The sequence below is a fragment of the Echinops telfairi genome, unplaced genomic scaffold (assembly GCF_000313985.2).
Source record: "Echinops telfairi isolate 266 unplaced genomic scaffold, ASM31398v2 ScPeMD7_443;HRSCAF=831, whole genome shotgun sequence".
NCBI lineage: Eukaryota > Metazoa > Chordata > Mammalia > Afrosoricida > Tenrecidae > Echinops > Echinops telfairi.
The window spans coordinates 58,158,571-58,183,842 of NW_022104341.1; the positions used below are offsets into that span (position 1 = coordinate 58,158,571).

The 25,272-nt window shown below is 39.9% G+C and overlaps 1 protein-coding gene across 14 annotated transcripts in view; it reads right to left on the reverse strand.

The window, feature by feature from the left end:
- Positions 1–7,711: 7,711 nt before the first annotated feature.
- The window catches only part of SGIP1 (SH3GL interacting endocytic adaptor 1), a 265,833-nt gene continuing 248,272 nt past the window's right edge, over positions 7,712–25,272 (reverse strand). For all 14 annotated transcript variants that reach the window (XM_045291785.1, XM_045291799.1, XM_045291796.1 and 11 more), the window contains 6 exons: positions 23,817–23,972; positions 21,995–22,127; positions 14,665–14,867; positions 13,470–13,534; positions 12,752–12,916; positions 7,712–10,912 (listed from right to left, as the gene is read on the reverse strand). In XM_045291785.1, coding sequence (XP_045147720.1) covers positions 10,890–10,912; positions 12,752–12,916; positions 13,470–13,534; positions 14,665–14,867; positions 21,995–22,127; positions 23,817–23,972 — 745 coding nt within the window. In that variant the 3' untranslated portion in view covers positions 7,712–10,889. The remainder of the gene's footprint in view (positions 10,913–12,751; positions 12,917–13,469; positions 13,535–14,664; positions 14,868–21,994; positions 22,128–23,816; positions 23,973–25,272) is intronic.

The following is a 25,272-nucleotide window of genomic DNA, read 5'->3' on the forward strand; positions in this document are numbered from 1 at the left end:
TGCTCCGGACCCGCCCCCGGCCGCCCTGGGCCCCTGGTCCTCAGAGCCACCCGCAGATGTAGAGGGATCACTGTCCTGAGCGGCTGGAGCCCAGCGGCGCCCTCGGGTGGTCGCCAGATGGAAGGGTGCCATTTACAGGGCCTAGAACGAGGAGGAAGGACGTGCGGGGCTCGAGATGCGGCCCCTGACCCCCTCGTGCAGTACCCCTTTTCTGAAGATGTCAGAGGGTGGGAAATGCTGCAGCGTCTTGGGACAGGAAACTCAGGCACAGAAAGGAAGTAAAGCCATTCCCCACCTTCCTTGACGGCTTAACACAGCATCCCACCACTTGTGAGTTCAGATGGACTAAATGCTGGCAAACCTGTGTGGAATACTAGGGGGCTTAAAAAAGTTCATGGAAAAAGTCCGTTATCGTTTAATTCACTTGTGCAAGCCTCCTCTTATGTGGCAAGGCCCCCCTTGCTACCCCCCCCCCCCCACCGCCAGTCCCTTCTATACACATTCACACTGGCTTTACTCTTGTATGTTATCATCTGGGGGCCCTTCCTTTGAAACGCTGCTTCCCATAATGTGAATTTGCCAATCATTATCAAGTTCAAGTAGCTTAGAAGTGGAGGCTATTGGAAGTTGAACACGACCCGCCCTAAGAGGCCCTTCCTTCCTCCTCCATGAGACTCCCTCCCAGATCCTCCCCAAACAACCTCAACACCACGGCCCCCCCACCCCCACCCCACCGCAGGGACCCTCCTATAAGGTTCAGTCTTGAGCACAATTTGGGGGTTAGAAATAGGCTGAAGCTGTACTGAGCACCCAGCTAGGAGCCCTGCTGGTGTCAAGGTTAGGCATAGGCTGCTAACTCCCAGGCCAGCAGTTTGACACCACCAGCTTCTCTGCTGGATAGCTTTTTACTCCTGTGAGTTCCAGTCTCAGAGACCCACAGAGGTATTTCTAGCCTGTTCTATAGGGTCACTGTGAGTCAGAATCCACTCAATGACAATGGTGGTTTTTTTTTTGAAACTCCTTAGTGCAGGCCCATGAAGAGCGGGTGGTGACGGCAGCTATAGCTAGCACAAGTCGTACATGAGGACCACAGTACAGCATGTGGTTGTTTTGAGGCACCATTGAGCCCGTTGTGTCTCATAGCCACCTGTGCACAACAGAAAGAAACCCTGCCGGGTCCTTCCCTATGTTCACAATCGTTATATGTGAGCCCATTGTCGCAGTCAGTGTATCAACAATGTCTTGTTAAGTAGGAGGAACGGCGTTTAAGTTTTATGGGCTAACCCCATTCACTCTAAGAGGAGGAAAGGATAGTTTATTGAATATTTACGATGTACTAGGTAGGAATCTTCATGGCTAGTGGGCTGCTAAGCCCAAGGTCAGCACCTGCCAGTTGATCCATGGGAGAAAAAGGAAGTTGGCAGCTCTCATAAAGATCGAAAGGTTTGGACACCCAAAGGCGCAATTCTGTCCTATACTGTTGCTGTTAGTTGCAATCGACTCAATTGTAGTGAGTAGAGTGAGCTAGGAATTGATAAGTATTTGTATTTCACATGCTCAGTAATGTTATGATATAAAATGAAAAACTAAACCCATCACGGTCGTGTTGATTTCCACCCTTGGCGACCCTGTTACAGAGCAAAATGTTCCATTGGGTTTTCTTGGTGGTAGGCTTTCTGGAAGCGGACGTTCAGGCTTTTTTCGTATGCTGCTGGTGGAGGGGTTGAAATTGTCAACGTTTAGGTTAGTCGCTGGGCACAAATTATTTGCATACCCTAATGATCTAATAAAGGAAGCACACTGCCATCAAGTAGTTTCCAACGGCAGTAATCCTAAGTAGGGATGCTGAGACTGGCAATCTTCGTGGGAGCAGACAACCATAGCCTATCCTACATCCCCACCACATTGAGTCAATTCTGACTCCGCAGCCCTGTAGGACTGCCCTGTAGGTTTCCGAGACTGTAAACCTCAGGGGGAGTAGAACACCTCATCTTTACCCCTCCCCTATGGTATAGGAGATACTTTTTGTTGTTGTTGTTGAGGGGAGAGTCAGGTAAGGAACAGGAGAATCACCGAGTAACTTGCTCAATTCAAACCTTAATGGAGCGAGGCTTTTTCTGACTCTTTAAATCCTGTGGACTGTGCCAAATGTTTGCCCACCATACTCACCTTAAACATGTAATTATGTATCCAGACACTGGGGTGCATTTTATGAGGCCAGCAATAAAAAAGGTTCACAACTCTGTTTTATTTTTATACGTTTCATTTATTTTCCAGGAAAAAAAGCCAACAAAAACCACACTTTAAATAATTGATTTAGATAGTTCATCTTTTTCTTATGTCTAGAACTAAACTTTGTGCTGACATGGGAACCTTAGTTGCAGCGACGGCTCTTCATAAATAATTGCATATTCAGAATTTTGTGAAATGAGCGATTGGGCACATTATGAAGGAAAAAAAACTATAAAAGTCATTATTTACAAAAAAGGTGATATGCACTTTTCTAACCTATAAGGCAAGTAACATTAAAATGTTATTTTAATTGTTTTCGACAAGTCAATATTACACATTCGTATCATGATTGGCCAACACAAGGCTTTGCTGACGTCCTGTGAACACATCTGGCCTCTGCTGCTTTTGCTGGGGTTCTCTCGAGCCCCGATGAGAAACAATAAAGCTTTCATCACAGTCTAAGCAGTCATGGCTGTCTCCATAACGCGGACTCTGTTGAATTGCACATGGAGGAAAAAGGGCTAGGTACCAACCATGCTGACTACATTTTAAAGACGCACGTGAGTATCTTTATCCACAATGCCTTTAAAAAATATTTTATGCCTAAGGTGTTATTGTGAAACTTTATATTCAGTACAAAATCATAGAGAAAGAAACCCACTCTATTTGTTTTTTCTGCATAGATCATGGAGAACTCTAAATAAATACCACCAAACTCAGCTTAAAGTACATACTAATAGCATTTTCCTTAAAAATGACCATTGACAACAAAAAGTAATATTTCTCATAGAGATTCTTTTCTTAGCTTCTTTTATTGTTAAAGCACAAGCTATAAAAAGAAAAAAAATCAAGCCTTACATTGCTGCTTACTGGGGAAGGAAATACAAACCTGAGCGTTTCCCTTATACAGACCTTCTGTGCCAGTGAAAACCCAAACTCAAACAAGTCTTTTCAAGGGAAATACTAAAGTGGTCACACAGCTTGAAAAGCCAGCTCTGTCGATTACTGTTTGGTCTGCAATAAAACTGCTCAGATATAAAATTAGCACCAACACTTAGCTGTTTGAAGAAAAATTACCCAGCATCAGTTTTCAACACAGATAGAGAGATGATAGCTATATAGATAGATGTTAGGATGAGGGATGGGAAGAGAGAATTCAAATAGGAACGGATCTCCCTCATGTATATCCATCTAACCAAACAAGAACTAAATAAGTGACATTAAAAGTCAGCACAGCTTTAGGGATTATCATGCTAGTAACTGATAATGAAAAGAAAATTCTGGCTTTGGACCTTGGGGTCAGGGGACCCTCTGATGATCATTCAGTGTATTATTTAAAATAGTTTACAGTGATGTCACATGAATAAAATTAAGCATGTGTTTTGCCAAAAGTGAAAATAGCAATGATGTCATATAAAACTAAATGGGTGAGATGAAATTAGCACTTGTGAGGTTTATTCTTTAATGAACATTATTTTGAATATTTTTGACAAATGGCTTAATATCTATCAGACTCAAAGATTATAAATGAATTAACTTGAACTGATTTGGAGATATGTAAAATGATGTTACAGGCAATTTATACAAGAGCTTTTTAAAAAAGGAATCTTGCAGATTTTGAGTAAAAGTAACTGATTTGCAAAGCAAAGCAAGATGGAACTGGGAAATGCTGATTCAATGGGTGTGTGTGTCCTGCAAAATCTCCACTAAAAAGTACATTCTTTGTAGTTTTAACTAAAATGCATTTGATATTTAAAAACACTGTCAGTACCGCTCTATCAGGGTTCAATTTCTTAAAGCTTTTTAATAACACACCTACCAAGAGTGTTCACTGCAAAGAATTAGGAACATCTTCAACAGTTAGAAACTTCTTGTGCTGATCATATATGTGCCGATCTTAAAGATAATAATTTGAAATTAGAAAATAATTCTATTGATCTATTTTGAATGCTTCAAGCGATAAAATTAGAGTCATGAAGGGACTGCAATGGAATTTAAAAATAGATCCCAAGTACTTTATCAGAGTAGAAGTTCGCTGAAGGGCAAAATGAAAACCCCAAAGGAAAGTGTCAAAGTGTTCCTGGCCATAGCATTTGCCCTCATTGAGAGAGACATAAAATGGTGTTTCAGAAAACTCTTCCACAATTTCTCAAGGGATGCTGAAAGGAAAAAATGCTAATATTTGTTGTCCATGTCCCAGGAGAAGAGACTTCCTTGTAGAACCATGTGTTCTCAGACCACAATGAAAACTCCACAGAAATGGAAGATCTAAACACAGTGTGGGAAATACTGGAAGATAGGAGGGTGAAATGTACAGTTTTCTTTTAACCAGGAAGTAACATTTAGAAATACATTTTCCTTCTGTTGAAACATCTTCTAGAAGGTTGACAATGTGTTTAAGACAGGCAAATACTCTGCTACAGACAGAAGGCAACAATCAGAAATAATACAAACCAAAGGAACCTTAATTCTGACAGTTAAACCTAGAAGATACATTTTTTTATGTCCAGGGTGAATCTGAACAAGGAGGTGCCTCTCTCTCATAGGAACATATTCATTTAGGCCAACAATCTGATATTAAACACAGGGGCAACCACGAGGTGTGGTCACAATCAATTCAGTAAACTAAACCAGAGCTTCCCAAACCGACTTTCCCTACATTCCTCTTTTCAGAAAAAAAATTTTACTCAAAGCCCCCCTGGAAATTAGAAACTTTTGTACCAAATGATAAGTGTTGGTATCTCCTTTTGCAGCCCCCCCCACCCCTCCCTGCGTCGTTCCAGTACCTTCCAGGGGGCAGTATCACCCACTTCAGGAAATATGGCTGACATTTTCAAGAATGATAAATTTTCAATTAGATAATTAAAAAAAATACAACCCTAGCCTGAAGATTACAGAACATCAAAGCCATGACACCAGAGAAAGGCATTGAATAGATAATTGGAGACGTAAATGGACTTCTATCTCGTTTCCTTCAGATATTCCATAGACAGAAAAATATCCTAAACCGGGCATGTTAATTCGTGGGTGAGAAATTGCCTTTAAATATGTCTGCCAAGTGGAGAGAACCTCCAGGAGCTGGGAAAGACCACAGAGCCGCAGGACAGAAGGGTGGGTAGTAAAGGACGATGGGGGTTGGGGGGGGTCCTCAGGACCAAATTTAGTTCAAGGAAACATTCCTTATGTTAAGTGTCTCGTCTATATTTAGAGGTCACACTTTCTTTTTCTTTAATATTTTTATTGACATCTACTGCACATATCTTACAATTTGAGCATTCAATCATATTACGATGACTTGCACAATCATCCACACGTCCCTTGGGATGTCCTGATAAAGAAATCATGCTTCCACCTTTTTAAAATCGCTGACCAGGAAACGATGTAGCAAAATGAGTACATTTCAATTGCATGGGAAATTGCTCAAATGCATTTCTCTTTTGGAAAATAAGAAGCGTAAACACAGAGACACACAGACCTGTACACACCCTCCTGTCCTTAGTTGATAGCTGTATACGGTGTTGCCATTCTATTTGAATTGGCAGCCTGTGGTTACTTCGATAAAAAAGAAGAAAAGGAAAAAAACAAAAGCTATTGGTTCACTTCTTTGGGGATGGGACTAGTCTGTGCTTTTAAAGCACTGAGGTAAAAATCCTACAAAATAACCAGGACCATCTCACACGTTCGTGCTTTGGGTATCCATCCCTTAAAAGGAAAAAGAAACTTTTTTAGGACTGGGGATTTTGAATGAAAATGGCTTGGTAACATCTTTGCCACATCAAGTCTTCTAAGGATGCAAGTGTGAAAATGAGAGGATGGAGTTCCGGCCCTTTGAGACCAAACCAGCTTAACAGGAGAATTTAGAGGAAAAGATGGGAACTTATCTAGAAAAAAGCACCACTCCCCATCTCTTTTTTCCTTCAAGATTGGAGGAAGTAAAATGGACAGCATAGAAGAAAACCAAAATGGTATTTACCTTAAATGCTTAAAATCTAATATAATGTTAGATCCAAGAGGGTCCTTAGGAACCTACCAAGGCAGGGTTTCTCAAAGTTAAGAATGCTTTCCAAAACACATTTCCCCAATCCCTATGCAGGATGTATTCATTCTACAGACAAGTATTAAGATTTACTATCCTCTAGGCTTAGATGGGATAATGGTGACTAAGACAAAACTCCAGATTTCTTTTTATAGATGATGGTTCAAGTAATTCACAAATCATATGTTGAAAAATATAAATTATTTTTAACCATTTTGTTATTAGAGTTGTCCTTAGTTAGATATCACATTTTTATAGTTCTTTTAAACTCAATATTCAAGTAGAATATGCATTAGTAAATTAAACCAAACAGTTTATTTCTCAGAAATGTCAAAATGGTCAAGGGGCTCCCTCCACAGTAAAAACAAAATAACATTATTTTTTCTAGTTGTGCCACTTTGGGCAGTTTAATCTCCATCTCAATGTCATTATTTGTATAGAAGGAATGAACAGGAGTACCTGGAACTTTGGGGTTGATATGATAAAATGAGATGCTATATATTATCTCTAGTGGCAGGTACATGATAAGCAAATATTAATTTTTACTGCTTATCCAACTACTGTGATTATACAACTTATAAAGTTTCAAAAGGTAGGTCTTTCTGAGTAAAGTGGACTCATGGCATTTTGGAGTTGAAGAAATTTTGATAGTTATGCGCTACAGTGACTTCTAAAACTGTACTCTTGGGAGCTCAGGTACAAATTGGGACAGTAACTCATCCATTGCTTTGATCTGCTTGGACTAACAGGATTCCATGTGCAATTTTATTAGAAGAGCATCTACTCTTATGAAAAGCTTGAAGACGATTTCAATTTAAACCTCTCATTCTAAGCATGAGTAATCAAGAAGGGTGGTGCCTTGTCTAAGTCAGGAGCCTTGGTGGTAGAGTGGATTACATGTTGGGCTGTGAATCACAGGGTTGGGAGTTCAAAAATCGCCCAGCCTCTCTGTAGAGGAAAGAAGAGGCTGTCTACTCCTGTTAGGATTTACAGCCTCAGAAACCTGTAGTTCTCCTCCATCCTGTCGGGCAGCTATGGGTCTGAATCAGCTTATTGGCAGTGGATTTGGCTCATTTTCTGTTGTTCAAATCACACAGAAAGAGCTAATATAAACTGACTGGCTTCTTTGAAAAGCAAGTGTGGACCATACATTAAAATCATGGTCTATATTTTCTATAGAAATACTTTGGAGACTTACAACCGAGTGAAAATACAAAGAGACAAAAATCTAACATCCTCAAGTTTGACTTTCTGAGAGGTTCTTCTCTATTAATTTGAAATCATTTGAAATGCGGACATTCTTTATTTGCAGGTAAAATATAGTCTCAAATGCTCTATGTAAAACTTTCCTTTTGGCTGTTGATGCAGATTAATTCTTGGTAATTATAAATTTAAATTAAGATAGAATTCAGAGTATTTCATAAGAATTTATTCTTTAAAAACTTCATGAAAATATGGAATTTATTGGAGAAGATATAATTTCCATGTTGCTTAAAAAAGAAAAGCAAAGCAGTTAACAGTCATAATTTCTGTCTTCCTAGAGTAGAACCTTTTAAAATCATAATGTTCAGGAAATGGTGCTGCTAGTTTAACCCCTGGTACTGAAAATCATCTTCATATGTACTACTTCACTTTTTCTAATGTAGGAGCTGGTAGTGACCAGGGTTAATATGTATGTGATTATTGAAGACTCTTGCATTGCCTGTAATAATTTTTCTGAACCTGAACTCTCATTTTACAGTACTATGGATACAGAAGATTATAACCTGCAAGACTGAAAGTAAACCAAACCCCAGAATCTAAATCCCTGATATGAGTTTATTATTATTTGAAGAGATAGACTTTTTATTGATGCTCTGGCTATTCAAGGTGTAATAATTTTGAACTCACTGATTCCCACTCTATTTTATCATGAGGACTGATGAAAGGAATTAAAAATGCTTTCATAATTTCACATTTAATTCCTGGAAACAGCTGGATAATGTTAGGGGATAGTGTAATTTCAATTTCATTTCTACAGTATCTGCGGTGGGGGAGCCGTTGTATAGTTCAAATACTAATTAGGTCTAGAATTATATCAAATAAGAGATCAAAACATGAGAACCAGTAGTATCTACGCAGTTTACTGTGATTTTTGTTAATACCCGAGCTGCTCATGAGTTGGTTATGTAAGCGTTTTATATCCATATGCTGGACGTCTCTCAGTTTCCATGGTTTCCTTGCAGTGTCACCAATTTCCCCATGTTTCATGGGAAAATTAAAAGTTTGGATCTTCAGTTTTGGCTTCAAAATCGAATTGCACATCTTTATTAAAAGTGAGTACATTAACTAGTTTTTTCAAAGAAACCTTCAACTGAGACCACTTTGGGGTGCCAATGGAGAGTTCCTGGAAATGTCTCTCTGATCTAGTAATAAGCCAACTGAGAGCTTGCTGGAAGAGTAAGCACCCTTCCAAGGTAAAGCAGATCATTTTGAACATTCTCTTGGTAATAAGCACTCAGTTTGGCCTGGAAATTTGAATTTTTGAAAGTTCGCTTGTAAACTCTGGTCAGTCACAATCGTATTTTCAAAGACTTAATTTGACTCTAAAATTTAAAGGTATGGTTTCCTTGCCAAATATGAATATAAAGTAAAGCTTAGCAACTGATGATCGGTATAACAACGTAAGAACTGGAGGTTTTGAATTGTTGCTAAGCGATGTCAAGTCAGGGCATAGAGACCTTGCACCCATCAGAATTAACCCTGCCCCGTTCTGGACCGTCCTCACAATCCGGGCTAGATTTGAGTCCGTTGGTGAAGCCACCGTTTCAGTACATCTTGCGAGGGTCTTCTTCTTCACTGACCCTCAGCCAAGCATGCTGTCTTTCTCCAGGGACTGGAGTACATGACACAAAGTCGCACCATTGTCCCTTCTGTGGAGCATTCTGGTCTGGCCATCCATAGTCTGTTATACATTATTCTTCACCAATATCATAATTCAAAGGTATCATTTTTTCTGGGGTCTTCCTTATTCATTGTCCAGCTTCCTTATGAAATGAGGCAATTTAAATATCAAGGTTTGGATCAGGTACACCTTAATCTTCAAAGTGAGACCTTTCATTTTTAACACTTTATAGAATTTATTTTTTCAGCAGCAGCAGGTTGCCCAAGACATTGCCTTGCTTGGTTTCCTGACTGCTGCTTCCATGAGCATTGTTGTGGATCCACGTAAAATGAAACCCATGCATTTGGTAACCCAGTCCAAACTAGGGATTGGTTTAATGTAAAACTAAGCTCGATAATGGAAAGGACACTCATGTTTTTAGATTTGGGGCCTGGGCGATGTGCCTCTGCTCTCTGGTCTCCCACATTGGAGGGCTGGGCAGGTGGTGACCGTTGTGATGATGTCTTGCAGCAGTAGACTCATAGCGTCACTTCATGAGAACTCACTTCTCGATTCCCCAAGAATGGCAAAGAGTTACAGTTTTAGCCAATGAATCTTAATAAAGAATATTTCGTTCACTCAAAAGGAAGTTTATTGCACAATACATGTGAATAGTATTAATTGATAAAGCTTATAGTTTTCCTTCCCAAGTGGTAGAACTGATGATAATCAAAATTATCCTTCTGTACCTAAACAGGGGACTAAAATGTACTGTTTGGATGTCTATGGAAAAAGAGGCAGACATGAGGTGCCAGTTCCTGGCTTGGGTGGGGAGGGCAATTATTCAGAGTGACTGCACAAGTTGTGAACCAGTCCAAGGACAGAAAGCCTTAAAATCCCAATTTTGGTTTTCGTCTGACTGGTTATTACTCAACAATCTCCACCTTTAATGTGGAGAGAGGGAGAAGTAGTTAAGACTTCATCATCTTCTTTTCTCTTGGTTATAATTTCATATACTTAAACTTTAAATATGAATTGCTTTCCCTTTTTACACAAGTTATAAAAATAAGAGGCCCTGTTTACACAGTTTGCATTTTTATGAAATTTGCAGTTTGAAAAAAAAGCTTTTTAAAAAGTGGTAATGCTTTTCTTTGAATATGCTGTAACCTTTAGAATTTTTTTTCCTGAAATAGTTTCTGAATTTAAACCAACTAAATATTTGAAGATAGAATTTTTATTTAGTACCAGCGTAAGACATACTAAGGACTAAATAAAAGTTAAGGGTTTTTTTTCTGGTTCCACTGAATTTTCTTTGTATGTGGCACCCCCTTTATGACAGCCTTCAATATAATATTTAAATTTTATATATTGACAAAATGCAATCTACCTCTGTAAGCATTGTGCCATTCAACAGGACTACTATTAAATTTACATACCACAGTTTAAATTACATCCATGTCAGGAATGGTAAAATGCTAAAACTCAGGGTCTAACTGCCTTACTGGATGGGTACAATTTACAAATACAATAATTACATTTTAAAACCATTAACAATATTACACCTAGAAGTAAATACTGTACGACTGGTCATCACGGTATTGTGTGAGGGACGTCACTGCTGAAAGTCGTGGACATTTCAAGCAGCTTTATCCCAAGTGCAGATTTGGGTTTGCTTTCATCGAACTGAAATGAAAACCAGGTTCTCATACAACAGTCCTCCATATTAATGAGTTTTCCAAATCCTTGTGTAACATTTTATTAGTTATCTGCCAAGTATTTTCCTGCAAAAGAAAATGACATATTAACAGGTTACCTATCAATAATACAATTATTATACAAGCAACATGTATATTCTTCCTGTCCTTCTCCCTTGGAACCAAATATTGCCAAGTTGGAGGTGGCCTACATTCACACAAGGGAGCTTCAAAGAGGTCACAGAAAACTGTAGTTTAAAGGTAAAGCCCCTTGCAGAGACAACAGCAAATATAAGCACTAAGTACCTGCAAATGTGAGAACTGAGGGCTTGTTTTACGTTGAGAAAGAGCGCACTGTATGGCTCTGAATGATGCCAAGTTTGAGGGAGGAGACTTCTGCAAACCTTCCTGATTTCATGAGAGTGGTGGTTTCTATAGACTGATCACTGGACCGGAAGCATCAGCGTCTCCTGGGAACTTGTTACAAATGCACATTCTCTGGTTCCAGCACCGAATTGGTTAATCAGAAACTCCGTAGGGAATGCCCAGGAATGTGGGTTTGAACAAGCTTCCAGGTAACTCTGACACATCACCCAAATTTCAGAAAGACTGCCATGGAGGCCCCGTGAGTGAGTCAGGTTGGATGGGATGCTTGTGAAGGAGAAGCACAGCAAACCTGGATCGACTGGGCTCGGCTTGATTTTCAGGAAGCAAAAATGCATGTGTTGTCAGATGGCCTGCTTTTCAAAAAAAAAAAAAAAAGCTTGACATGCAACTTGTTGCTGTTGTTGTGAAATCAACTATTTCTAAAAAGTTTAAATTACTCTCTCTACTCTCGTCAGTAAACCCGGTTGTAAGTTTCTATTAAGGTGAAAATTAGATCCTGGTAGGTCTCAGCTAAGTCTGTCCAAGTCTAAAATCTATAAAGCACTGGTGAATAACAAACTATCAAGCGGGAGATAAATGCACAGGCAAAAACTATTCCTTTTGCTTGTCAATATGAACAAAGCCTAAAGATTGCCCTCCCTCAGCAGGTGGTTGTGCACCACGGTCATTGCTGACTCAGAGAGCGGAAGTGGCAGAGGAGAACTGCCCTTCGGGCTTTCTAGGCCGTAATCTTGACCGTAATCTTGACCGGAGCAGCTTGCTAGGAGTTTTCTTCTGTGAAACTGCTGGAAGGTTTCAACAGCATCCAAATGCTTAACCATTGTGCTCAGAGCTCCCCTCAACCTCAGTATACACATCTGTTACAAGGGAACCACTGATCACATTAAGAAAAATAAAATATACAGGGAATCCAGGGCGGATGAGCCCTACAGGACCAGTGGTATGAGTGGTCAAACAGGGAGGGTGGAGGGAGAGTGGGTAGGAAAGAGGGAACCGATTACAAGGAACTATATGTGACCTCCTCCCTGGGGGACAGACAACCGAAAAGTGGGTGAAGGGAGAAGTCGGACAGGGCAAGATATGACAAAATACCAATTTATAAACTATCAAGGGCTCATGAGGGAGGGGGGAGCGGGGAGGGAGGGGAAAAATGAGGACCTAATGCTGGGGGTTTAAGTGGAGAGAAAATGTTTTGAGAATGATGTACAAATGCGCTTTACACAATTGATGTGTGTATGGATTGCGATAACAGTTGTATGAGTCCCTAATAAAATGTTTAAAAAAAATGAAACAAAAAACAAACCAAAAAAAAGAAAAATAAAATAAACAAGCAACAACAGAGAGAGATCCAGGGGTCTCCTAATGACTAATCCATTATCCTATTTATACCTTATTCAACAATTGGCTTATTTTTAACTGAGATGGAAAATGGAGTTGAGTGGGGGAGAAGAGGGCAAAAAAAGCACAATCTATTTATGGTCACAGAAGAGCATCTAAGGCAATCTTACTTTTGCAAATGAAGATATCTTACTCACTTACCTGCAGCAAACCTTTTCTTGATGAGTGAAAACCGATACCCTGCTCCCACAAGCTCAATGTCGCAGCCAGAAAGGGTGCTGCCTTCACTGGTGAACTGCACAACCAGCGGGGAGGGTTTGCTCGGGCCGTCAGATAACTGGAACCTCGCCAATAAAGACCCCACTCCTAAAACAAGAGTATGACAGTCCTCCTGGAGAGCGGTAGGTAATCTCGGAACTTCTATTCCGACGTTAACCTACATGACCTGGCCAATAGAAGTTGCATGTGTTTCACTGACAAAAATGATAAAGGGTCAAATTATCATTAAATATCATGAGTAACTTGTTTGTTTTTTAAGTGCTGTACTGCATGTAATTCAGCAAACGGCCCATCACGATCTGTGGGCCTGTTTCTTGGAAAGCCGTTTATGCTCTAGTGAATGATGGAGAGCAGGAGGAAATGAGAGGGGGCCTGGGATGGGCTCCGGGCCGTCACACCCATGAAGAGCTCATCTGTCTGCTACTTGGTAGAAAAGGAGAAAATGAAGAGGGAACGGTCTGGATTTGAGAGTGATTGAAGAATGATCTGCCTTTCTTGGCTGAAATGACTCAATGCAAACATGAAGCACAATCTCCAGCTTGTTTTTAGTGCTAAGTGGATTTTGGTTACTAGACTTTGGTTACTAGAAAGTCTATTTTGGCTCATATATTATGTAAAACTAGCCCCGTGATAACATTACCTCCATTTTCTGACTTCTGAGAGATATCGGGGATCTTCCACAATATTCTTTGTTGTTCAGCATTCCTAAAAATAAAATGGGAGTAAGACTTTTCCCTATGCCAAAGCTTTGTTTAATGGATGCCATGGATCCTGGCAATTTAAAAATGATATAGTACATATATACCTTCTCTCCTTTCCCTTTCCTTATTGTGATTAGCCACAACGCTGGCAAAAAACATGTAGAGACCAATGAAGAATTAAACAACAACAACTTGGGAACACATCTCTCTACTGGACTGATAGATGGAAAGTGTTAGTAAGTCAATTCAAGTAATTTAAATGGGGGTTGTATCATATGGCTGATAATTACCTGTAAACATGGTTCTATGTTTTTGCTTCTGACAATATGTGAACGCTCACAGGTTCTTTCTAGGAAAATAAATACTTCTTAGCAGATGCTCTCGACACTCTGTATCCATTTAGTATGAGCTGTCATTGCTTCTCAAGCATGCCTCCTTAGAGTCCAGAGGCCAGACAAACAAAACCATTTCCCAGACTCCCTTGCCACTAGGGCTATCGTGCAGATTAGGCTCTACCAAGGACGCTTTCCACCACTCCCATGAGGCTCTGCAGTCTTGGAAACTCGCAGGGGAAGGTGAGCGCTGTCCCACAAGGTCACCATGTGTTGGGATCGACTTGATGGCAGAATGATAGGAAGACCATGAGATTCAGACGGTGGGAGGGAGGCAGAGGCTCTTTTTGTTAGTTTTTCTTTGTTGAGATCTGCGAGCCAGAACCAGAGATGTGGAGACCTTCTACACTGGTGTTTTAGCTCAGTCTGTAGTTTTGTGGGTGCTGAGAAAAAGTTAAGGCTGTGCCAGCAGGAGCTTTCTGACCCTTGGCTCATACTTACGGTGGATCATTCTTGAATTCAATAGTTCCACTGACCACTTTCAAATGTTTCTCCTTTCCCTTTGCAGCTCTTTCGAGGACCAGTTCTTCAGTGTTCTGGAAACATTCTTGGAAGTTCAGCCTAAAGCCTGTTCCTCTAACACTTCCCCCATTTAGGGAAGCATCTTAAGCCCTATGGGAAACCATTATCTGTTTAAAATCACTACCTGCTTGCTGCTGCTCAAGTGCTGCCATCATTGCTAAGAAGACCTTCCCCACAAGGGGCCCTCTAGAGAAGAGAAAGGGGACGGGTGGCTCCTTACCAGACTGCAGGTGGAAGCACAGCCTGCAGCTTGGTGACTCCTCCATCGATGGGGACCAGAAACTGCACGTTGTTGAGGGCCACCGCGGTTGTCATCGCATCTGTGTTGTATTTGTAATCTATGCGCAGGTCTGTGCTCACAGGCTCACAGCGCCAATTCACTGCCAGGTTCAGAGGCGTGGACTGAATGCCCTGGGCTGACACCTTGCCAAATAATAAGACAGAGAATATGTAAGCCTGGACCACCAATAAGAAACAAACCCAGAAGTTATCTCCGTTGGATTGTTCTTAGCAACATTTCTGAGTGTTGTATATGCTATTCACAAGTGAAATTTCACTGAAAATTGCTGGGAAAGGGACATGCGAGCATCCTGGGGGTTAAGAAAATCTGCCATGGGTCAAAAGCTTCGAACTACCACTGAAAACCTCTACAGCACTTTCTAGTTTACAATGCACTTTACAACTGCTCAGAAAAAGCCAAACCCACTTCCCCGGAGTGGATTCCAATTCATTGCAGCCCCACACGACCTCACCTTCCTCCCTCAGAGAAGCTGGTGGATTCAAACTGCTGACCTTGCAGCTAGCAGCCCACACATAACCCACTATATCACCAGGGTTTCTACCCAACTGTGGCTCCTACCTTGTCCATTTGGATAAATGCTACCTATCACACTATGTGTTAGAATCAACTCTCAAACACTGAATTCCTGGGTGGTGCTAACAGTAAAACACTGGACTACTTCCTATCTTAAAATTTGACAGTTGAACCCACTTGGTGATGCCATAGGATAAAGGTCTAGCCCTGGGCTTCTGAAGGTTATAGCCACGAAACCCCCAGGGCACAGGGTTCTCTTTGGAAACACAGTGTTGCCATGAGTCAGAATTGGACTCAATGGCCCCTGGAGCATTAACATTCCCAAGACATTTGCTTATCACCATAAAGCAGAGTTCAATGAAGGTGGTCGTTAATCCTACTTTGGGATTTACCCAAGGACAGACTTGACCCGTGGCTATCTGAATAGACTCCACAGTTAAAAGCAGCATGTCTTTCAAATCAACAGGGAATTTCACCCAGGAAAATCCAGGTTTGAGGAATGAACACAGTCAATCTCACCTAAAGACACTGATATGCTTGAATTCTGGGTGTCACAGTGGAGATTGGACAAGGTTACTATCTCGTCAATGCTCACTGTGAGGGTGACGATAGCTCTAGAAGATTCTCCTTTCACAAGTACACATACACTATAGGGGACTAGAAGGTGCTGTCTATGTCCATGGATTTTTATTCATGAAGAGGAGGTTTTTACTGATTCTGACTAATATAAATAACTATTGATTGGCTCAGACATGCCTACACATATGGCCACCACGGGGAAGGGTCCTGAGAGCCAGATGGACTCAGGAGGTGGGGGGAGAGGGTGTGTGTGTGTGTGTGTGTGTGTTGCTACAGAAGCAAACTCAGAAAACGGGGTCATCTGTATAATGACAGAAATGGGTTTGGATGCCAATTTTAGTTAGATGACCATTATAGTAGTTTTCAAACTTTAAACATTTTTAGCAGCATAATCTTTTCTGAAAATGAACTTCTATTCCGAAACTCATTATTTTGAATAGACCAAAAGCCTTCCTTTTTCTGCACCTGTGCTCAGGAGTAGTTCTCAAATTGGCAATAGTTTCTCCACCGAGGGAGGTGATTGGATATATGAGTTTTTAAAAAAAATGGTTCCAATCACTGGGCATTGCTACAGATGGCCGGGGACTCAATGTGTTGTGATCTGAGGGCCAGAGAAACCCAAACTCACTGCCATTGAGTCGATTCTGACGCATAGTGACCCTGCAGGACTAGAGAGAACTGCCCTTGTGAATTCTCAAACGCTTTTGGTTTTCTGAGACTCTGACTTTACGAGAGTAGAAAGCCACATTTTTCTCCTGTGAAAGGACTGGTGGATTCTAACTGCTGACCTTGTGATTAACAGCTCAAAGCATAACCCACTTCCTCCAAACACTAGTTGTGCCCCATCTTCATTCAGTTAAGAACATGTTGGGCTATGATCTTCAAGGTTAGCAGTTTGAAACCACCACACTGCTCCCAGGATGAAAGATGAAGCTTTCTACTCCTGTAAAACTTTACAGTCTTAGAAACCCACAGGGAGAAGTTCTACCCTGTCCTGGGGGGTCACTATGAGTCAGCATTGACTGGATAGCATTGAGTTTATGTTTTTGGTTTTAATTAAGTTGTAAAAAGCACATGATAAGAATAACAAAAACAATACTCAAAGGGCTTCCTCAGAGCAAAGTTTGAAAAGAAGTGTTCTAGGACTACATACCATTCACAAAATAACTTGAAATGCATTTGGCTATTAGCATTTTAAGAAGCAGTGCAATGGTTAAAGTGCTTGGCTACAAATGATTGGTAATTTGAACCCACCCATCTGTTACATGGGAGAAAAGAATGGTGATCTGTTTTGATAGAAATTACAGCTGAGAAAACCCCATGGAGAAACAGTACCCCAAGGTACTGTGAGTGACTGATTGTCTCTCTGGCATCCCACAATAATATTAACATCCTGGAAGGAAGCTCTAAGTAATGCCAATGGTTAATGATCACTACTGTACTGCTCTGGGTATCTGTTTTCAAAAGGTCCCAACCTTAAAAGCCTGATGGAGCAGTTCCATCCTGTCCACTTGGAGGCCACGTCAGTTGGGACTGACTTAATGGACAACTAAGGATTAACAAGAAGCATTATACAAGAAGAGTGAAATACCAAGATAGATATGATTGTTATTCTTATTTGCAGATAAGGCAACCAAGGTTTAGAAGATTGATTAAGGTGCTCAAAGGCGTATGGAAATCAGGAAGTAGATCGGCTTACTCATCATTCAGTCTTGCCTATACTTAGTACTTTCAACCAAAGCTGCTCAAATTGTGGGTTGTGTACCCCTGTGGGGGTTATGCAACTGACTGTGGTGTTCTTCTCAAGCCCACATGGCACATTCTTGAACACATGCTGGGACACAAGTTGAATCTGTGTAAATTCAAGCACATAGAGATCATACCGACTTCCCTCTCTGACCACTATGCCATACGGCTGGAAATCAACAAAAGGATGATTAAGAAACAAGGGCAAACAATTGGAGGCAGACTAACTATTGCAAAAGGAGTGGGTAATGGCCCAGAACAGAGATGAAATTAGGAAGTTTCTAGAAACCAATGAGAATGAAAATACAACATACCCAAACCTTTGGGACACAGCAAAAGCAGTCATCAGAGGAAGTTTGATAGTGATAAATACACACGGGGGAAAAAAGAAGAGAGATTTATGATTGATATGCCAGCACAAAAATTACAGTAGTTAAGCAGAGTCAACAGGACAATCCCAGTAATAGCAAAAGGAAAGAAATTATAAAAATCGGGGCTGAGATTCATGAGAGGGAAAACAAGAAAACTATGAAAAAAATTAATGCAGCTAAAAGTTGGTTCTTTGAAAGGATTAACAGAACCAACACGTCACTAGCAAACCTAACCAAGGAAAGGAAGGACCAAATTTCAATAGCAAGGATGAAGGTTGAAGCAGGGGACATTACAATGGACCCTAATACGATCAAAAGGATAATTACACAGTACTACGAAGACCTGTACTCCAATGAATTCAACAACTTGGAAGACAGGACAAATACTTGGAAGAACAATACCTCCCTAGACTATCCCAGATGGATGTCAAGAATCTCAACAGACCCATAGCAATAAAAGAAATAGACACAGTTACTAAGGGATTACCAACAAAAAAGTCCACCGGGCCAGATGGTTTCACAGGAGAATTCTACCAAGCATTCAGGGAAGAACTGACACCAATCCCACAACATTCCTCTGGTTCTTTAGTGCTTACCCCCTGCCCCTGCCCTCACTATCATGAATCTAACTCTACCTTACAAATCCTGCTAGACCAGAGCATGTACATGGATACAGATAAGAGCTCACAAGATAGGGGATCCAGGACAGATAAACCCCTCAGGACCAATAATGAGAGTAGAGATACCAGGAGGATAAGGGGAAGGTGGGAGAGAAAGGGGGAACTGATCACAATAATTGACATATGACTCCCTCCCAGGGGGATGAACAACAGGAAAGAGGAGGCAGGCAGAAGTCAGTGTAAGACATGAAAAAAAAATATAAAAATTATCAAGGTATCATGAGGGAGGGAGGGGGCAAAAATGAGCTGATACCAAGGGTTCAAGTAGAAAGAAAAATGTTTTTGAAATGATGATGGCAATATATGTAAAAATATGCTTGACAAAATGGATGTATGTTTGAATTGTAATGAGCTGTAAAAGCCCCCAGAGAATATAAAAGGCTTGGTTAGCATTAAAGATTCTCTCTCTCTCTCCACGTGGACCACCAAGTGGGGCTGAGGTGAGCATGCTTCCATGAAATGTGTCTGACTCCATTTATTTCTATATTTCTACTCTATCTCTCATGTTCTCTATGACTTTGCTATAATCTTTACTTATTATTACTGTATAATTGTGCCCACTGGACCCATAATGATGTGCTAGGGGCTTCCCCCTGGCATATTATTTTTCCAGTAGTTTTATTGATATAAAATTCACAAATCATACACTTCCATAGTTAAGTTGCTTTTAACAAAAGTTGTATGTATATCATCGCCATCAATTCCAGTGTATCCTCTTCCTCCCATATTCATTACTTACTCCCCAATTTCTCTCACATCTGCCCCCCATCACCAATAAGCTATTAAATTATCAGTTATTGTCTCTACACATCTGCTCCTTCTGTGCTTCATAAATTGGGAAACATAACAAGAAAAAACAAAAACAGGAAAAAAATGAAGAAAGAAAAGACTACCAGCAATATTAAAATAAGCCAAAGAAAAATTTTCTGTCAAGGAACAAGTGAGAAATCTTTAAATCTAGAGCAGATTTCAGGTTGGGTCAAGAGGGAGGTCAACTGACCAGGTTTCATATCATTCCATAGTTCCACCCACCTCAATCTCCGTCTGATAATAAAGCTATTTGTGTCCCTCACTATGGCCAGAGGGATCTGCCAGAGGTTTAATCAGACTAGGTACTCTGCAGATGGATTTTGGGCTCCCGCTGTCCTGCACAGCCTTCTATGAATTGAGAGTCCACAATTTAAACTCTGATGATTTTCTGTTCATCATATTTGGATTTTGTTATTGTCATGTTTGGATCACATGGTCTGGCGTGCTTCTTCCATGGGGATTTAGTTGACATCTCACTTAGGTGGCTGCTTTTTCAAAAGCCTTTTGTTCAAATTGATAGCCGGGCACCATCTGCTTTCTTCAGCACACTGTGCTGTAGTACCCTATCTTCAGTGATCATTGCATGCAGGTGAGTATCACGCAGATAGGCCATGCCATAGTAACTGTTCTTGGTTGGGGCTAGAATTCAGAGGGAGCCCAGACAGAATCCATCTGTTTGTCCATGGGTTATATATGACTGGTTTACTTTAGAAGTCTTACTATCATTTTATGACAAAAAATATTATCAATCATCCCCCCTGGGTAGAAGGTGATTCCATTGATAACATCAATAATTTGTCCAATAGCATAGAATGTAAGATACTAAGATACTGTTGAGAAAAGGAGGCTATGTAAATATAGTCCATCTACAAACCACAATCCGTGAGTTGCTGGGAGACCGTGACTCTTTACAGGAGTGGCTCACCTGTCTTTCTTCAGAGGACTGGCTGGTGGTTTTGAACTGCTGGCCTTGCAAACTCCAGCCCAATGTGTAACCACTATGCCACCAGGACAACTTTAGAAGTGTAAAGCAGTAATTAAATATGCTTAAACACGTTAAGCAGAAAAGTTAAAAAGTTAAATCACGGTAAGTGTATTTTCTATTACACTTGTATAATGTATTAATTACATTTGTATGATGTAATCTATTTTACAAGACTTCAAAGTTCAGATGATAAAGCATTATATTTATTTGCATTTTTATAAAAGGTACTATTATATTGATCACCTACTTGAATGGCTTCCTTCCAGTGATTTAAGTAAGCAGGTGTCAACCTGCAGGGTGCATTAGAGTTGCTGGAGCGCTTACAGAGAAGCACAAATGGCTGGGTTTCATCCTGAGCCTATTAAATCCGAATGTATGTGGAACCAATTAAACCTGAATGAGTGTGTGCAGAGGCCAGCAGTTATATTTTGGTGCCAATTCAGTACAAGCATTTGCTTACGAGCTCGTTGGTGATCACGCAGTGTAATGAGGTTTAAACCCATTGATTACTATTAGATTCTAAAAAAATAACAATTTTGTCTGCTCACCTGAAGAAAAATAATGTGAACATATTTAATCACAAGCATTACAATACATTGAAATAATCTAGATGATGCATGTGGCTAGTAATTGACGAGATAATCAGGAGTTAGAATTTGTATTATTTCTTGCCTTTGAAATTTTTTTTGGAAATAGGCATATTTGTTAGATCAGTAGTAATCTGAGATAAGGGAAATCTTAGAAACAAAAATGAAGTGCTCATATTTCAATACTGTACTGTATCATAGCTTCTTCTAACATAAAATGGTTTCTTAAAATAAATCTTACTACAACTGTACCCTAGGATTATTACACTTGAAAAAATATGCTATTTTTATATTTAACCATTAAGATAACAAGTTTTGTGAAGGACGTTAAATTCAATAATATTATTAAAATTAATGTGATCTAATTTTCAATAATTGTAATCTTATGTGATGTAGTCTTCTGCAACTTCATTTTTGTAGCATGTTTATTTAATGTTTTCATCAAATTTCATGAATTTTCAACTAATAAGGATAGGTATAAATATTCCAGTTATAAGTCCTCTATAAAGTTTTCAAAAATTTTTTAGTATAAATGATAGATTTTAAATACAGCTATGTGTTGCATAATATCTGTTCAGGTAATGTTTAGACAGGTATCCATCTAAGGACTGGTAAGGTTATAGCAGAATTCAGAAATTATAACCAAAGAATAGGATATAGTGCATATGACTGATAAGTTGTGCCTGTTTGCTTTTACAAATCTTAAGATGTACCTCTAATTTTTAATATAATAGGCTTTAGTGGGCTGGTCTGTAACTAGGGGTTGTACATAAATTGGATAGTTGTAATATCACTGTTGCCTATAATAATCACATGATGGTCAAATCAAAATCTATTTTGCAGATTTTATCATTGATGTTAAGCAATGTGTGACTAATACTAAAAGAGATGTTATTTCACTTAATTTTATACATTTTAATATAAATTTGTAATGCATAAATCTGTAATCAGACATCCTGATCATATAAATAGACTTACCTGATATTTGAGCATATCCACATTATAATACGTAGCCTGAGGTTTCTGTTCAGACACTTTCTTTAGATGAGTCATCAAATTTGGCATGTTTACCCAGAATTCCTTGTTATTGGCATCATTTTGGGTATTATCGCTATTGTTTTCGGGGGTGGGGGGGGAGATTAAGTAACATTTTATTAAAAAATCAAATGTAAACCACACCAGGAGTATTTTAGCAAATGGATAGCTAATATCTGCATCTGTCTTTGACAATTCTTAGAGATTACATATTAACAGGAGTACAGTTTTAGTACAAATGCAATTCTGAATAATATGTTACATTAATAGTTTAATACCCATGGGTAGCTATTGCTACTCAGTAATATTAACCAATTTTGATGGTAATTGGCTGATTTTCAGAGTGAATTATTTATTAAGCCAAATGTAATGGCCGTTACTACATCAGCAAATGTTTTATCTGAATTAGTCAGTTAATGCAATCAGAGAGCTAAGTACATTGATTTTCTTTTTAAATGAGTTGAATAGTAGTTTCTCAGTAGCTATGGAGTTAACTAATTTGGCCAAATGCAATTATAGTCTTTGTCATCAACTAATGAGAAAAGGGCAACCCTAAAATTACCCTGCTACCTTTCCAGCCTCGTTCACCAGCCAGTCAATTCCAGCTGGTGATGCCTCTCCAGCATGGGGGAGCACTGCCCTATAGGGCTTCTTAGTCTGTACATCTTTCCCAACGCCAGTGGCCTTATCTCTCTCCTGTGGAGCACTTGGTGGGTTCAACCCCCCCCCACTTTTTAAAAAAAATCATTTCACTGGGGGCTCGTACAACTCTTATCACAATCCATCCATACATCCATTGTGTAAAGCACATTTGTACATTTGCTGCCATCATCATTCTCAAAACATTTGCTTTCTACTTGAGCCCTTGGTATCAGCGCCTCATTTTCCCCCTCCCTCCCCCACTCTCCCTCCCTCACGAACCCTTGATAATTTATAATTATTATTTTTTCATGCCTTACACTGTCTGATTCTCCCTTCACTCGCTTTTCTGGGGTCCAACCTTTCAAACCTTTGGGTTAGCAGCAGAGTGCTTAACCCACTGTCCCTGTTTAGCGCGGTGATATGAGGTGCTTCAAAGAGTTTGTGGAGACATGGATTTAAAGATGATGGGTTTTTTTCTCCCATGAACTTTTTGAAGTCCCTTTGTATTTAATTCAAGAGTCACTAAGTCATAAAAAGTCATATCCTCAGAAGGTGAACCTGGATTTAAATGGTAATAATAGAACCAGTTAAAAATAGAAAAATAGGGTTCAGTCTTGAACCAAGGAGTTTTCTATTCTTCTGAAAGTCATCAGCTTCGTTCAGAGGCCTGCCTTCAGATCACTGACACAGTCCATCTTGTGGATGTCTGTCCTCACTGACAGAAACCATGGGCATAAAGCACCCTGCTCATTTCCCACCTAGTGAGGAAACTGAGGCCCCATGTGACTAAGTAAGTTGACAGCCAGTTAGTTACTGGTAGTACAGAATAACCTGTTTAATACAGAAATAGTGACCATGCTTTCAATGAGCACCTCATATGTACTAGCACTCTTCCTGATGCATAAGAAATTATTTTATCAAAATCTATCCTGTGAGGGGAGAATCGTCCTCATGTTCAAAGATGAGCAAACTTATTTATAAAAAAAGAACATTCGAGTTTGAGAGGAGGGCAGGAACAAAAGCAGAACAAAGGTACTACTCAACTACCAATGTCTACCTCTCTTCTAGACACAAAGTGCTCAAGCCCACACATTTCTATGAATTTGTGCAAAGTCATATTTACCAGCAGAGAAGTTGGGGATTTGGCAGGACGTGTTCTAACCTGCTGAAATTCACCACCCGAAAAGTCAGAGCTGCTGGGGATGGGTTGTTGGCAAAGTGTCTGGTGATGCCAGCAGGAAAGGACAACACCATCTCCCCGGTGATCTTCACGATGCATCTGGCATATCGGAGCACAGAGGAAAGAGAGGACCTCAGGTTAATAAGTTGTGAATCAAAACAGTTGTATACAAGTAAAGACATGTGGGATGACATTAAACAACACAAGAGCTGAACAGAAAATGCTGATGATTCTACTCTTAACTATGAAATCATTCTCTCACTTCTTTAAGAAATCAATGGCTTGTTTTAACACCTACATTTAAAAAGTGGCTATTTTGTTGAATGTGTTTTGACTGTGAGAGGAAATGGCAGTTCTTTCTGTGTAAGTCATTACAACTAACCCACCTTACAAACAGACTCGTTTTCCCTGTTGGCTTGTTCCCATTTTAATGTCTGACTCTTTGGCAAAGCCCTTGAAGATTTTAACTGCACACCATCACTCCACACTGGAGCCTACTTTAGCTGTGTGAATAACATAAACAATGCTTCTAGCATGTTCTCTCATGCACTCTTCAGACAAAGTCCTTGTGTCCCACTTTGCTAGCTGTTCATTTCATTAACTTGACCATGTGGTCAAAAATGTTTGAATCAGTCATATAGGTAAAAAACCACGACAGTTTAGATCAGGAGGGAAAATAAGATTTTTAAAGAACACTATGCTGGTAGAACCGGCATGTAAGAGACAGTACTTTTTTTTAAAAATCATTTTATTGGGGGCTCATACAATTCTTATCACAATCTATACATAGATCCATTGTGTCAAGCACATATGTACATTTGTTGCCATCATCATTCTCAAAATATTTGCCTTCTACTTGAGCCCTTAATATCAGTTGCTCATTTCCCCCCCTCCCCATAACCCCCCCATGAACCCTTCATAATTCATAACTTATTATTATTTTGTCATGTTACAAGTGTGCTTATCTTAAAGCAGTGGTTCTCAACCTTCCTAATGCCATGACCCTTTCCTATAGTTCCTTGTGTGGTGGTGACCCCCTCAACCATAAAATTATTTTATTTTATTTTATTTTATTTTTAAAAATCGCTTTATTAGGGGCTCATACAACTCTTATCATAATCCATACATACATCAATTGTGTAAAGCACATCTGTATATTCATTGCCCTCATCATTCTCAAAACATTTCCTCTCCACTTAAGCCCCCGGCATTAGGTCCTCATTAGGTCCTCCCCACTCCTCCCTCCCTCATGAGCCCTTGATAAGTTATAAATTATTATTTTGCCATATCTTGCCCTGTCCGACGTCTCCCTTCACCCACTTTTTTGTTGTCCGTCCCCCAGGGAGGAGGTCACATATAGTTCCTTAAATTATTATTTTGTCATATCTTGCCCTGTCCG